This window comes from Lynx rufus, unplaced genomic scaffold (assembly GCF_022079265.1).
Source record: "Lynx rufus isolate CCGP_SWC_20201006 ecotype Redwood Valley unplaced genomic scaffold, mLynRuf1.p SCAF_36, whole genome shotgun sequence".
NCBI classification, from domain to species: domain Eukaryota; kingdom Metazoa; phylum Chordata; class Mammalia; order Carnivora; family Felidae; genus Lynx; species Lynx rufus.
Genome location: NW_025814852.1, coordinates 2,012,814 through 2,027,601, shown reverse-complemented (window position 1 = coordinate 2,027,601; position 14,788 = coordinate 2,012,814). Strand labels below are relative to the sequence as shown.

The 14,788-nt window shown below is 69.5% G+C and overlaps 1 protein-coding gene across 3 annotated transcripts; it reads right to left on the bottom strand.

The window, feature by feature from the left end:
- Window positions 1-248: 248 nt before the first annotated feature.
- EGFL7 (EGF like domain multiple 7) lies at window positions 249-8,466 on the bottom strand. 3 transcript variants are annotated; one of them, XM_047093781.1, is made up of 10 exons: window positions 8,448-8,466; window positions 7,763-7,853; window positions 4,067-4,188; window positions 3,832-3,942; window positions 2,749-2,864; window positions 2,417-2,512; window positions 2,113-2,277; window positions 1,338-1,402; window positions 646-846; window positions 249-473 (listed from the first exon to the last, which is right to left on the bottom strand). In XM_047093781.1, the coding sequence occupies exons 3-9, from the start codon at window positions 4,144-4,146 to the stop codon at window positions 685-687; spliced, it is 795 nt and encodes a 264-aa protein (XP_046949737.1). In that variant the 5' UTR covers window positions 4,147-4,188; window positions 7,763-7,853; window positions 8,448-8,466; the 3' UTR covers window positions 249-473; window positions 646-684. The 3 variants fall into 3 exon arrangements, with proteins under 3 accessions (XP_046949737.1, XP_046949735.1, XP_046949736.1); XM_047093779.1 differs by having other exon boundaries at window positions 646-808; XM_047093780.1 differs by having other exon boundaries at window positions 646-808; window positions 2,417-2,509.
- Between the last annotated feature and the right edge of the window lie 6,322 nt (window positions 8,467-14,788).

Here is a 14,788-nt window from a genome sequence, read left to right as displayed (position 1 = left end):
TTGCCCCCGGGGGTAAAGCCAACTTGCCACCTAGAGGCTCGTTTCGCCTTCCGGAAATCGCCCGCTCCAGCCCCTGCCGCAGAGGGAGGACCGGGACCCTCTACAGGAGGCTGTATAGAGGGGCTGTGTGGCTGCAGCCCCCTGCCCTGCCCCACGGCTGCCACCTTTCCCTCCCCCCAGGCGGCAGGTGTCCCCTCCCCCCAGGCAGCTTCAGGACGCCCTCCACGATCCACCAAGGACACAGCGGCTCCTGAACCTTCACTTTATTCTGACCCAGATCACAAGGGGCCCCCCGATGTGCTGCCCGGCGACAAAGACCCTCGTGCCTTCCCTCTGCCATGGGCCCGCTGGTGGGGGTGCAGAGGTGCCGGCCGGGCGGAGGCTGGATTCATACCTAGGAGGAACGAATCCCGCCCCACCCAGCACCGTGGTGACAGAGCCGGGAACCCGTCACAGCTCCTTCTTGCAGGAACCTGTGGGCGGGTGAAGGGCTGAGGTCAGAGGTCAGTGCCCCCCCCACCTCCCCTCCACCCCCGCCCCGGGCAGGGCTGCCCCACCCCGCCCTCTGGCCCCCGCCCCCAGAGCCCTCAGGCTCCCAGGGAGCTCCGTGGGTGGGGAGGTGGGCACAGGGACCCCGGCACTCACAGGACCCCAGCTGCTCCTCCAGGAAGGAGATCTGCTCACTCAGAGAGTCGATGCGGTCCAGCTGCTGGAAGGAGTGAGCCAGGAGGCTGCCGGGGTCGGGGAGCCCGTGCTCCAGGGCCCTCGAGGCCAGGCTATGCAGCGGGGCCAGCACCAGCTGCAGCTTCTGTGGGGCAGGCAGAAGGTTCCCTCTCTGCTCCGCAGCTGTTAGGGAGCACTGGCCAGTAAGGCCTGCCGACGCCCGCACCCAGCTCTGCAGGGCCCTGGATGTTCACCCGAGGGAGCTTCTGGGCCAGGAGGGCCAGACAGGGGGCCACAGGGGGACACCACATGGGCCAGTCCAGTGACGGTCCCCAAGGCCCAGGGTCCCGGGTCAGGGGATCTAGGAGGGGTGGGCCAGAGCTTTCCAGGGGTCATCGAGCCAACGGGCCCGTGGAAAGACGGCAGGGACGAGGGTAGGGTTGGACTGGGGCTCGGGACCTCCGCCCGCCTGAGGGGGCGTGGCCAAGCTTGGTCCCTCCCCCCCCGGGGCTCCCAGGCATCAGCCCGCTGCCCCTGCCAGGCCCCGGCCATCAGTACCCAGGAGGCCTCCTTCCCGGGACCACCTCCACCGAACCCCGCAACCACTCTGAGGGTCTGAGCTACGTGACGGGAGACAACGGGGGGGGGGAGGGGGGTCCCGGCCCAGGCCTCACCTGTTCCAGCACGTCCACCCTTGACCGAAGCCTCTGCACCTCCTCCTCGACCGTGCCGTCTGTTCCTGGGGAGATCCCGGTGCTGAGTCGGGCAGGCCCAGCCCCACACCCCAGGCTGGCTCCTCACCTCCCCCGGGAGACCTCCCGGCCTCCGCCGAGCGTGGGGCACGGGTCTGGAGACGGGGGCTCAAGCCCCAGCGGTCACAGACCCAGCTGCCGTCGCGAGCCCACCCCTACGGCAGGCGCCCAGGCGGGCCCGCAGACCACCTCCGCACACCTCGGTGCCCCCCGCCCCGGCCCCCACGCTGTGCCAGGGGCCCCGCGGTGCTGAGCGGTCCGAGCCGAGGTCCACACTGCGCTCCTGGTGCCAGGCTGCCGACAGCGCATTATTACTCACGGTACGAGTTTGAAGTGTCACAGCGCGTACCAAAAGTAATAATGTCCCGTCGGCAGCGGAGGTGTGGCTTCTCCCGGCTGCCCGGGCAGGGGCCGCGGAGAAGACGCGGGGTGGGGGCCTTCTTCCACCCTCTCGGCTGAGATGAGGCCCCCTCTCGGCAACCCGTCCCGTGATGCGCCGGGGGGACGGCCACCCGCCTTTCCCCTGGGGAAGACCCCCACTTCTGCCCGGGTCAGGGAGGTGGCCTGCCGCCCGGGGCTGGCTGCCCCCACGGTGGCGGGCACAGATCGGCAGGGTGACGCCCAGCCCCCTCTCGGGCCCTGTCCCGCCTCCCAGCCCAGCAGCAAGGACGTGGGCGGGGGCGAGGGGGAAGCTTACCTGTCGTGGGGTTCGGGGCTAGCCGGGGGGTCCCTCTCTTGGGCAGGCAGAGGGCACCATCTGCGGACGGGCTGTGCCCCTCCTGACACCGGCACCAGTAACTGCCCGCGGTGTTGATGCAGTGCTGGGGGCAGGGGCCCCGTCCGGTACCGCATTCGTCCACGTCTGCGGGAAGAGGGGTGTGGGCAGGGAGGGGCACCCACACTGAGCCCCCTTAACACCCGCCAGTCGGCAGGCCACCCGGGACACCCAGGGTGGCGTCCACAGGACCCCTCCCCTCCGGAGGGACGGGAGCCAGCCTCACCTGTCTGGCAGGTGTCACCCTGCCATCCTGGAGGGCAGTGACAGTGACCGGGCCGGACACAGCTCCCTCCATTCTGGCACGGGGGCTGGCATACTGCTGTTGAGGGAGAGGCCCGTCACGGACTGAGGGGGGGCCCCAGGGCCCTGCAGGGGTGGCAGCCGGGGAAGGGGCGCCGTGCAGCAAGGAGGCGCTCCACTCAGGCGAAAGCAGCAGGTGCTCTGCCCGGGGTCTGGAAAGGGGGACGGGGTGTGGCATGACCAGGCCGCAGGAGCAGTTGGCTGACTGGCCGACTGGGTGCTGTGGGGCCCCTGGGGCGGCCCTGCACCTCGCACCTGCTCCACAGGCCCTCGGGAGTCCGCTGGTCCTCTTCCAGCCGGGGCAGCAAGCGTAGCGAGGCCTGGCGGAGGCCGGCCCGGGGCTGCGACGGTAGGCGGTCCTGTAGATGGTCCTGCGGGGTGTGCGGGGGCAGCGGGGCGTCAGCAGACCCGGGCTGGTCCTCCCAGCTCTTCACCGGCCTTCCCTCCCCGGGCGCCGGGCCCCTGGATGCTTAGGGTGCCCTCCTGGGCCAGCACCGCTCAAGCCCCCAGTGCAGGAACCACCTGCGGCCTGGGATCCTGGACGCCCAGCCCCGCTCTGAGCAGGCCCAGGAAGGGGTGACTCCCGAGTGGGGCTTTGCCAGCCCCTCCTTGGCCGGCCTGCCCAGGGGCAGGTGCAGGGGACAGGGCCCCACCCCTCACTGGGCGTGCATCTCAGGGTCGCAGCCTGGGCCCCACCCACACTGCCCCCACCTTCTTGGCCAGCTGGGGGTGCGGGGATATCCCACAGGGAGGTCTTTGAGAACCCCCCGCAGAAAGCAAAATCTTTTTTAAGGCAAGTTGCCAGCCGAGGACGGGAGACACGCCCCCTCGTGCTGGCCACCGGGATGTCCTGGGTGTGTGGGGGCAGGGTCTCTGTCTGGTGACCACTGGGGCTGTCACGGGGAGAGGGGGACCCACTGGGGCTCCGAGGCAGGTGTCGGGGAGGCAGGCATCTCAAGCGGTAAGAACTTGTAGCCAGCCATGCCGGGAGCGGGCGAGCCCCCCTGAAAGCAGAGGGGAGCAGGCAAGATGGGTGACCCCCTCCGGAGATGGGGGGGCGGGCAGGGAGGAGACGATGTCTGAGCTTAACCATAGCCACGGCCCTGGGACCAGGACCGGCCTAAGTCGACAGGGTGGAGGGGGTAGAGGAAAAACAGGCCCCCCTCAGCCTCTCTCCGCCTGAGGCCCCCCCAGCCCTGCTCCTGAAGCCAGCCCGCCAGGAAGTGGGGGGCTCCTTCTGGTCCCATGTTCACTTTTGCTTTGGGGCGACCCGCCCTCCTGGGCCTCAGGGTTTACGTGTGGCAGATGGGGGCCCTGCCGGGAGCGGGGGGCACTCACCGGTAGGTGCTGCAGGCTCGGTGCCCGTCACAGGTGGTGAGGTAGGGCTGGTACGCCCGCTGCACAAAAGACTCAGAGCCCCTGGGAGCCCCGACGGCACACACCTTGCGGCTACGAGGCGGGGGGAGCAGCGTGTCAGCCCGGGGCTCCCGGAGCCCAGACTCTGGGGAGGGGCCGAGGGCTCCTGTGCCCACCCCCCCCCCCCCGCCCCGCAGCGGCCCGAGGGCCCACTCACCCAGGCCGGAAGACGTGCTCAGTGCCACCCACTGCCAGCACCAGGAGCCACACCAGAAGCAGCTCCCTGGAGTCACACATGGCCCGTGCGTCCCAGCGGGTTGGCCCTCTCCTGACGGTGGCCTGGAGCACGAGGCACAACCCCCTAAGTCCCTCTGCGGACCCCTCCTTGAGCCCGTACCTCTGCGGGCGACGGCGCCCTGGGTCTGTGACACCCGTCCCGCGCAGCCGCTTCCCCAGCAGGAGAGCCCCAAGGCCAGTGCCAGCCCCGTCCTCCCCCAACCTGTCTCAGCAGGTGAGGACGGCCCTTTGCCAGTCACAGGGGCCCAGGACCAGAAGCCGGCACCCTCACGGTGGGGGCGGAGGCACGTTGGTCTGGGTGAACCGTGAAGGTGTCTGTGGCTCCAGCAAAGTTCACCTGGGAAGGTGGGGGCCCAGGGGGAGCCTCTGCACCCGTTCTAACGCCCTGGCTAGCGCCCTCCTTGTCCTGGCAGGACAGCACCAATCTCAGTCTGCACACGGGGCGTTAGTGAGCGGAGCTGGAACCCAGCCCAGCCGGCTTGGCCCTCGGGCCCTCAGTGTCCTCATCTGCCAAATGGGGAGCCAGCCGTTGGGGGGGGGGCAATGAGGACGCAGGCGCTCAGCATGCGGGAGCCATACGGTCCTGAGAACGGGGCAGAGCCTGCGTATAGGAGGGGGTCACTCCTACACTGGGGTCTGACCGGTCTGGCCCAGGGACCCCAGGACAGCGGGGCGGGGGGCACTGGAGGAGCCCTTCCCACACACCAGTGGAGCCAGAGGCCATCCCTCTGTGCTGTGGATGGAAGTCAAGGAGGCTGGGAGAGCATTCCTGGGGGTGTGAGAAACCCCAGCCCAGAATTACTGGTCTGCAACGTGCTGAGGGCGCTGTGCGGTCTGGGGGGTTACCAGCTATGTGCGCAGCCAAGCATCTGGGTAGACGGGGAGCTCCCCGCCCCCATGCTCCAGGCACCCCACCCGAGGCCCCCAAGGGGCTGGGTCCCACCCAGGTGGGCAGCGCCTGGCCCTACGGGGCATTCAGCAGGAAGGCACACAGGAAAAAGCTGAACTTCTATGGGGGCAGGAGGTAGAATCGGGGCAGGTCACCTCCTTCTCTGGGACACCGCGAGGGTCTCAGAGGCCCCTTCTCCGGCTCTGACAGCTGGTCCCACAAAGAGTGAGGCCTGCAGAGCCCCACCCCGAGGGGAGAGTGCTACCACAGCTGGTCTGCACCGTCGGCTGGGAGTGGGGTCGGCGCTCTGCCCCCCCCCCCCCCGCCCGCGTCACATGGACCCACGTGGGGCGGGGAGGCAGCCGGACGAGAGTCCTTCCTTCCCGCACCCCTGCTCTTGGTCGGTGGCCAAGCGGGGAGGACAGGGGGAAGCCGAGGTGCTGGGACTTAGTCTGGGGGGCTGTGCGGTGCTTCTCAGCAGTCTGTGGGCAGGGGCACGTCCTGTCAGAGCCAGGGAGGGGGGGCTCGGGAGTGGACCCTGGGAGGGAGCACAGCACACCATTGGGGGGGCACTCCTGGAGGTCTAGGCAAGCATGAGAGGATGGGAGCGCGTGGCACTGGGGAGCAGGCCAGGCCCTGGGAAGGCAGAGGTGGGTCAGAGAGCTGGGCAGGAGCCCACCAGGGGCCCACAGACCCTGTCCCCCCCCCCCCCCCCGTGCTAGGTGCCTGGTGGGGGGGCGGGGCTCAGTTCTTGCAGATGTGACTGCCCCCCACACACAGCCGCCCCAGCACCTCCCCTGCTCATGCTTTAAAAGAGGAGAGTCAGTGTTTGAAGTCATGTTTCCTCCCGGGCTGGGGGAGGCCGAGGGTGCTGCCTGGCCTGTGCTAGGCTGGCAGAATGTCATTTCCCTTCGCGGTGACAGCCCAGCTGGGGCGGAGGAGCCAGGGCGGGGGTGGCCGCAGCGCCTCAGGTTGCGAAGCGATAACGTCCCACCCTCCCGGAGGGTCAGCGTGAGCCCAGCCCACTTCCCTCCCACCTGCCTGCGCGGCATCCCCGCAGCGCCCACCCGGGGGAGGGCTGGGTCCGCAGAGGGAGGGGCCCGACTCGCCGCAAAGCGACGGCCCCGGGTCCCCCTTCCACCGAGAGGGGTGCCCTGGACATTAGGACCCTGGGAGGGCGGAAAGGCGGGGTGACGGGGCACCGGGGAAGCGTCCTCTCCGCCGCCTGCCCCTTGCCTCCCCTCCCCCTGCACGCCGGCCCCGCGGGGGGTGGGGGTGAGGAGGGAGAGACACGGGGTCTGGGGCCCGCGAGGCCCTGAGTCAGGCCCTGGGTCGGGGGCGGGGGGGGGGCGACGCTCAGGGCCCAGACGCGGGTGAGGGGCTGCGACGCCCCCCGCCCCCCTCGGGCCCCCGCGCGGCCCGGCTCGTCGCCTGTTACCGGCAGGGGGCGCCCTTTCCCGAGGCCGCCGGGCCCATTCTCCGGACCCGGCGCAGGATCCGGGCAGGGCCGGGGGTCGCGTCCCCGCGCGGCAGCCCCGGCGCCCCCGGCCCGCTCACCTCTCGACTCCCCGCGGTCGCTCCGCGTCGCCCCCCAGCTCCGCGCGCGCCAGGGCCCCCGACCTCCCCCGCCCCAGCGCGCAGACCCCGCCCTCGGCGCTCCCCGCGCCCCCCGGCCCGGCGCCCGCTCCCTCCGCACTCACCGCCCGAGCCGGGCGCGCACGCGCCGCCGCCGCCGCCGCCGCCGCCGCCGCCGCCGCCGCGCCGAGGGGCCCCGGCCCCGCCCTCCGCCCCGCCCCGCCCCCGCCCCCGGCACGCCCCGGGTGGGCCCCGAGGCCCCGCGCCCGCCCCCATTGCGCAGATGGGGACACTGAGGCCCGCGGCCAGGGCGCGCCCCACCCCCCACCCCGGGCACGGCGGTGAGTCAGCCCGAACCCGGGGCTTCGGACGCGCACCCGCCGCGGCGCGCCGCCCCTCCCGAGCCCGCTCCGAGGCCCCGCAGCGGGGCGCGCGGCCGCAGGGGACGCAGGACCGCGAGGCCAGCCAGCCGGGAGGCCGCGTGGGGAGCCCTCGACCCCGCAGGCTGAGCCCCAGACAGTGGGGAGGGCCGTCACAACGGGCTGGCCAGCTCGCTAGGCACCGGGGGCTGATTGAAGCTGGCCGCTACCTTGCAGCCCCACGCGGGGTGGACATAATGACCCCGGTGGCCCGGAGACCCCGTACTTAGACCAGAGCCCGGCTGGATCCTGAGTGTGACACTAAGCGACCCTCCCAACCAGAGTGCCAGGTTAGGGGCCCTGCGGGACCCCCACTGGGCACCCCCCTCCGTTCAGGACAGTCAGGACCACCCCTGAGTGTTCCTCAGGCCCCCGGGGAGCCCCCGCACCCGAATCCCACCGTCACCAGCGGGGACTCCCCGGCTCCGTTTCTGCATTTGTAATGACGACTGAGGCAGCCCCAGGGGCAGCAGTGCCCAGTGCAAGACGTGGCTCACGCAGCCGGAACCGGGTGTAGATATGCCCCACCTGGGAGAGCTGGTATTAGTGGGTCATTTCTGTGCCACGATTGTCACGGCCATCATCGTGGGTGAGGTGCGGTGGGGGCCCCGGGGGGGGGGCGGCGCTTGAAGCGGAGCCCGGGCCCTGGTCACCTAAGTGCTCGTGTGTGTGGAACACATTCCCAGGCACAGCCAGACCCCTGCTGCTGCCCAGAAGCTTGCTGTGGACTCACCTGGAGGAGGGGGCTCCGTCATCCCCTGGGCTCGCGTGGCAGCCGCTCTTCCGGGTGGCGGGGGCTGCCCGTGCCTCCCTCGTGCTGAGGTCTGCAGGTCAGAGACATAGCGTGGGTTGGCGCACAACCTTGGTCACCCCGATGTCCGGGGGCTGGGAAGGGGGCCAGGCTCCTTGCCCCTGTGGGGCCTCAGCCTGCATGTGCCCCAACGGACTCTACCCCCGTGATGGCTGAAGCCAGATGCGTCTTTCCAGTTCTGCCTGTGCTCCCACCGTCAGCCCAGAGACAGACCGGCCTTGGGTCCCCGCGGGCAGGCTGCTGGGGGAGGGTCCTGCAAACTCCTGGGCGCGGCGAGGGCTCCTCGCAGAGCCAGTGGCTGTGGCGTGTCTGAGCATGGCCCACTCTGGGGGGGCTAAAGGAAGGGAGGGACCCCACGTGCCTGAACAGAAGCCCCCAGAACAAGAGGGCCCCGGGAGCCTCTGGCACGTAGTCTGAGGGCAGTGGGGGCAGCTGCCGCTGGGATATAGAGGGTGACAGAGGGGTCCTGCTGCGGAAGGACTTCAGGTCTCCCGGCCCCCATGCCCAAGCCGGGCAGCCCCCGCTCAGACCCGAGCGGTAAAGAGTTAAGAGCCAGGCCTGGGGAGGCCTTCCCTGCCCTGTCCCCTGCCCCCATCCTGTCCCTGACCCTTTGGCCCCTGCGGCCTGGCTGGGTCCTGTGGTCCTCACTCTGCCGGTAACCCGGGTGAGGCCTCGTCCTCTGCTTCTTCATCTGCGAAATGGGGGTTCGTCAGACACACTGCTGATGGGGCCGTGGGACAACAGAGCGGCCAAAGCCAGAGGGGCCTCCACGCGGGCTGAGGTCTTTGGGTGGGGACTCGGGCCCTCTGGGTGGAGGGGGTAGAGGAAAAACAGGCCCCCCTCAGCCTCTCTCCGCCTGAGGCCCCCCCAGCCCTGCTCCTGAAGCCAGCCCGCCAGGAAGTGGGGGGCTCCTTCTGGTCCCATGTTCACTTTTGCTTTGGGGCTCCTCCCTGTGAGCCCAGTGCCCCCTCTGCCTCCCCTCCCAGACCTGCCTCGGGAGGGCCTGCCCACCCCTGAGGATGCCCCCGGGCCCCCAGGCTCCCTGAGAGGAGGGCTGAGCCAGCCTCGGGGGCGGGGGGCTTTTCCAGGACAGCAGAGTCAGCCAGAAGGAGGGTGTGTGGAGGGTGGGGGGCACAGGCCACATTTGGCTTCTCCTTTCAGGGGTCACAGCAGAGGCTGGGCCACCCGGGGCCAAGGGTTCAAGCCGGGGCCCCAGAGTCCATCTAGACTGGGCCACCCAGTAGCGGGCGCCCTCGGCCCAGGGGCCCGAGTGCCCTCCGTGCGTTGGGAACGGCACCGATCGGGAAGAAAGGAGGTGGCGGCTGGAGCTCAGAGGTGACACGGGTGCACGCCAGCCGACAGCTGCTGTGCTCAGCGGGGCCCGCTCCCTGCCCCCCCCCGACGTCACCCCTGCCGTACCTGATATTGCCCAGGCCCGGGCTTGACCGTGGCCACCATCGCTGCCTCCGGGGGCCAGAGGTGGACCCCAGCCCTGTCCTGCCGCCTCGAGGCACCTCCGGAGGCCGCCCGCCTGGCCTGCCCCCTGGAGCTTCCCTCTCGGCTCTGCGGGCAGCCTTCGGGGCAGGGAGGCTCCTCCCGGGCAAGGAAGGGCGGCTTTTTATGCACCGTCCCGTGTAAATCAGGATTGGGATGGGCCCTTCCCGGCCGGACTTCCTGTGTGTGTTCCCCGCTGATAACAGGGAGCTGTCAGCGAATAAACAGGAGGCCCAGGGGCGGGCGGGGGCCGTCAAGGGGGTGGCCTGGCCGAACTGTGGGCAGGGGTGGGGGAGTCGTCCCCTGGGACCTCTAACTCTGAAGCAGCCGGAGACCAGCCTCAGGCCCGGCTGGCGACCCTGGGACCCACTGGTCCCTGTGTGGGGCAGAGGGCGTGGCTGGGAAGGCCCTGGGCCCAGCCACCTGGTGGGACCGCAGGCCACGTTCCTGCAGCTCTGCAGAAGGGACTGTTTGTTCTGTGCCCCTGGACTCTCCCCCAGGGCGTGTGCCCGCACCCCCAGATGTGCGTGTCACAGGGTGGGAGGCAGGGCCCACAGTCCTGGGCGGGGGCACCCAGCCAGAAGAGACCTGGGGACAGGCAAGGTAGGCCGGTAGTCAGAGAGCAGCCCGTTCGATGTGTCCCGGGGACCCAGCGTGGCTCGGTAGGGGTGACAGGGAGGGACAGTCATCAGCTTGAAGCCTTCTCCCGGAAAGCCACCCCAAGGGGCAGTGAGCCCCCAGTCCTGGAGCTGTGCCAGCACGGGGCCTCTCTTGGGGGCAGGGAAAGCGTGTCCCCTGGCCCTCCCGCCTCCTTCGGCCTCCAGAAGGCTGAGGGGTGGGAGGGGTGAGGGTGGAAATGGAGGAATGTAGGAGCCTTTGGGCGGCCAAAGGGGGTGCTTCCTCGGTTTGGCCAGGGGGTTCAGCCCCCAGCCCCCCGGACTGACCCCGTTTCCTCATTTAGGTGGTGCTGGGGACCCACAGATTGGGCATCAGTTGCTGTGATCGGGGTGCGTGGGTGCCCAAGGCGGGGCTGGGCAGCCGCTGAGGACACACCCAGACCACACAGTTGGAGGAGGGTCCCTGATCACGCAGGGCCACTCCAAACCCTGGCTGTCCTGGGGGTTCGAGCCTTGCTCCGGGGTCGGCCCCTTCCCGCCCACGGCCTGGAACACCCTCACTTCTCTGGCCTTGAGCGCCTCTGCTGGCCCTTACCTCCCTCCGGCCCCACCCAGCTGGATGTCCTGGCCAAGAGGGGCAGGTGGAGGGCAGCTTGGAAAATTCCCCCAGAGTGACCGGCCTCCTCCCCACCCCCACGGTTGGGGCAGGGTCTGCTGCGGCCACAGGACTGGGGGGCCTTTCTCGGTGGTGCCCCCCCTCCCGCCCCGAGGCTGGAGCTGGCAGCCGAAACCCTCCTCCCTGTCCCCCCACCCCCCCCCGCGCCGTCCCTTCCCCACATTCGCCCCATATTCAGCAATGGCTGAATGTACTCTACAGAGCGTGAGAGAGGCGCCCCCCGCGGCCCACCGCACCCAGACCCCCACCCGGAGATGTGCTCCGAGCCCCTGGGTGGGAGACGAGCAGACATCAGGGCTGGCTGCATCCGGCCCCCTTTTGTGTACCTATGGGGAAACTGAGACCCAGGGGAGGGAGGCTTGCCCCAGGTGAACAGTGGGGCAGAGCAGGGCCTGAACGGGGCAGGACTGGTCGGCTCCTTCCTTCTGCCTTTCTTTTCTCCACGACTGCCTCCCCGCTCCCTCAGGGGATCAGCCCCCCACCCTCAGACCTTCCCTGCCAGTGCGGGGGTGGGGGGGTGGGGGGGTGGGGGGGCGTGCTGACTTTGGGAGTAGCTAATTAGCCAATTATGGGAATGGTTAAGGGCTCAGCTTTCCCTTTAAAGCTTGGGCTTGTTAGGGAACTTTCTGGAAGGATGCCGCAGAGCACAGAGGTACAATACAAACGCGGGGAGAGGGAAGAAAGCCGGGCTCCCTGGCCCCTGGGTGCCAGCCAGGGTGGGGCCCAGGCTCTGCCTGCTGCCCACCTGTCCTGTAGCCCCCACTGCCCTGCCTCCAGCCCCTCCCTGGGCTGAGATCGGAACCGGCCCAAGGAAAGGAGGCCTTGGGTCCGGGCGCTAAGGGCCCAGCTTCGCCCTGACTTGTCATGTAAACCCCGCTGTGCCCTCCACTCTCAGGTTCCCGGAGCCTCAGGGGCAGACGCAGGAGGAGGGCTGGGGTCCTGCCCTAACCCGGCCCGTTAGGGACGGGAAGGAAGGAGACGGGTGTGGGGGAACTCCAGGAGGCCCCGGGGGACCTGGAGAGGGGCGAGGCGTGCCTTCTGCCCCACGGCCGCCCCGGGGTGATGGATGGGTAGAAGGAGGCCTCCTGGAGGCGTGGGCTGGGGCTCCCTCCACCCCCACCCCCCACCCAGCCTCTCCTCCCGCCCCCGATGCCACCCGTGCAGACTCACGAAACACACAGCCTGCCCTCACGGAGTCATCTTTGAGAGGAGTCAGTGTTCCTGTGCCCCAGGCCCTCATCCCCTGAGGGCAGGGCGGGTCCCGGGCATACCTGGGCAGCTCAGAGACCTGGGCCCGGAGCCTGGCCGGCTTCCGGCATGGCGTCCAAGGCTGGAGAAAGCTTGCTTTCCATTGCTGGAGACTCTGGGCCTCAGTTTCCCCCACCCACCCCAGGCACAGTAGAGCTGGATCCTTGCAGCTGTCTCCCAGTCTGCCTGAAAGTTCTGAAGTCAGTTGGACTTCAGTTGGTTGGAAAGGGGTCTTGCTGCCTTACCTTCCCTGAGCGTGCCGGTCAGGCAGTGGGGCGTGGCACAGGTCAGCCAGGAGCTCCTGGGACCCCTCACCACTGAGCTTTTGGTCTCTGCAGCCCCCGGAGAGGGTAGACCGAGCCCCCAGCAGAGGCCGGCTCAGGCGGCTTGAGGCCGAGGGGCACCGGGCGAGGCGTGTGACCAGGGCTGCAGGAAGGAGGGACGAGAGCGCAGAGCAGAGGAGAGATGGGCCTTCCTGTTTACCCCCGGAGCAGCCGCTGGCCTCGGGATAGGGTGACTCTGTCACCACGGCGGGGTCCAGCTTCTCGCCAGATGTGCCGAGCCTTCACCAAGGGATGCGCCGGGCCCGGTGACCTGTCTGTCCCCGGTGGGGGCTGGGCACCCCCGGGCCGGGTGAGCCGTCGATGCCTGAGCTGGGCAAGGTCTTGAAGGGAACCCGACGTTTTCTAGGGAGCCTGGGGTCTTCAGTGCTCCGCCCTCCACCCCACTGCCCACGGGCCCCCACTCGGCCTGCCTGCTGGAACCCCCCCGTGCCAGGCACCGTGCACGGCACTCACGAAATAGCCTTCAGACGATGCATCGGAGGCAGCCAGGGGCAGCCAGTGGAAAATGAAAGCCCTGGTCGTGGGACCCAGGGGGGCCCGAGCAGCGGGACACCCTTGGGGGACGCTTGGTCCCTTCTCCCTGCCCCCCGGGGCCCCACCTCCTGGGGACTGCCCATGCCGTCACGATACCCTTCCTGCGGCCCGTCCACCGCTGCTCAGGCCGGAGGCCCAGGATGCCGCCTCTGCCCCGTCCTTCGTTCCCATAGACCCCCACGGGCTGTGCCTTCAGAACACGTCCCTCCTGCCACTGCCCCATTCTGGTCCGGGCCACCATGCTTCTTACCTGGGTGACCTCCTGCTCGGCCCACGGGGTAGCCCTGTCCCCCACCCCGGTTTTTAGGGAGCTTTGTGAAGGGTGACATCAGATCGTGTGACGTCCCGTAAAGCCCAACAGAAGGCTTCCCAGCGCACTCGGACCAAGTCTGATCCCTCACTCGTGTCCCGATGCCCCTCCCTGAGCGCCAGCTCCACGCTGCCGAGCGGGACCTCATTTGTGCCGCTCACACGGGGACGGAGCTGGCCCCCTAGCAGGTGCGCAAAGGGCAGGGAGAGGCCATGCGGGCCACCCATCACAAGCCCGCCCAGACGCCCCCCCCCCCACCCCAGGCGGCTGCACACGTGCGTCCTCACAGTGAAGATGCACACCACGGGGAGCACGGGCAGCCAGCACCCCTCCAAGAGAGGCCCCGAGTCCGCCCCAGGCGCCCACGGCGTGGTTCCGCCTGCTTTCGTGGAGTTTCAAGTCCACGGTGCCGCACAGTGCCCGAGTGGTGTTGGCCTCTCCCGCTCCGTGGCACGTCTGTGGGCGGCCGGTGCGGCGGTGTGCCCACCCTCTGGGCAGCTCCGTGTTCCGCAGGGAGAACAGAGCAGGCCACGCACACCGCCGGCCCTGGCTCTTACCCGTGGCGCTGCTTTGGTGGTCTCTGTGCCCGCCTTCCGGCGTGGCTCCCGGGCGCCTGTCCCTGGGACTGTCTTGGGGGACCCGCTGGTCCGGGGAGACCTGTAACACCAGGGACTGCCCAGCAGAACTCCCGGTCACTCCCCCAGCGCCAGGGCACCCGGTGCCTCATGCCCTCTTGGCACGTTCTGATGGTTTTGCTGTGGTATCGCTGGATTACTATTTCTTTAACGGAGGGGGAAAGACTCATCCTGTAGTGGAGACACCGAGGCAGGGTGAAAGCCAGGCACAGGACTCTTGGGGAGCAGCACAGCCCCCAGGGCGCTGAGCTCCGGGCTTCGGCGGGCCCAGCAGTCTGCAGGCTGCGGGCACGGTGGACGTCCCAGGGCACTGAGTGGGTCTGGGCGGTGGAGAGAGACGGGGCCGCCCGCTGGGGAGCGGGAGTGGGCTTAGGGGTCCCCCTGTGCAACCTCTGCTGTGGCTGTGCTCTGTGCTCCCGCTGCCAGGAGCCTCCAGGAAACACTCACCTCCGTAGTGCAAGGCCTGTTGGCCAGGTGGGGGGCCAGGTGCTGACCATGGCCACGAGGTGGGCACTGGATCCTGCCTGGAGGCTCACAGGGCGGGCATTTGTGGTCAGGGCCCAACTGCCAAAGCTTCTTGCTGAGCAGGGAGAGCCCCTGGCAGAAGCCAAGACCCCTCCCGCCTCCCCCCAGTACCGCGGCCAGGCCCTCGAGGGTCACCTTCGGGGTGCTCGGCCCCCTGGCCAGGGTTTGTCCCAGTGCGGGCTCCTCTGGGCCCTGGGGGCAGCCCCCACCCCCTTGGGGCTCCCTCCTCCGTGGGGGCTGAGGAGGGGGGCTCGCCCCGGACCCCCACCCCCGGCCTGGCTCCCCGGACGGAAGCCCCACTCGCAGTCGGCCTGCAATTTGCCAAGCCCGGCGGATGGGGCGGCCGTTAACGCCGAGAGGAAAAAACACTTTATCTCCCGGGACGGAAAGGGAAGCTCCTGAGAAGGGGGGCAGGTTGATGGAGGTGGGCGACCGTTCAGCCCTGCCTGAGGGGGCCATCCTGTCCCCGCCCTGCCCACCAGGGAGAGAGGGAGCCAGGCCCTCTGAAGCCGACGAGAAGGACAACTGAGGCCCTTTGGCACCATGCCGCGTGCACGTGGGTCCT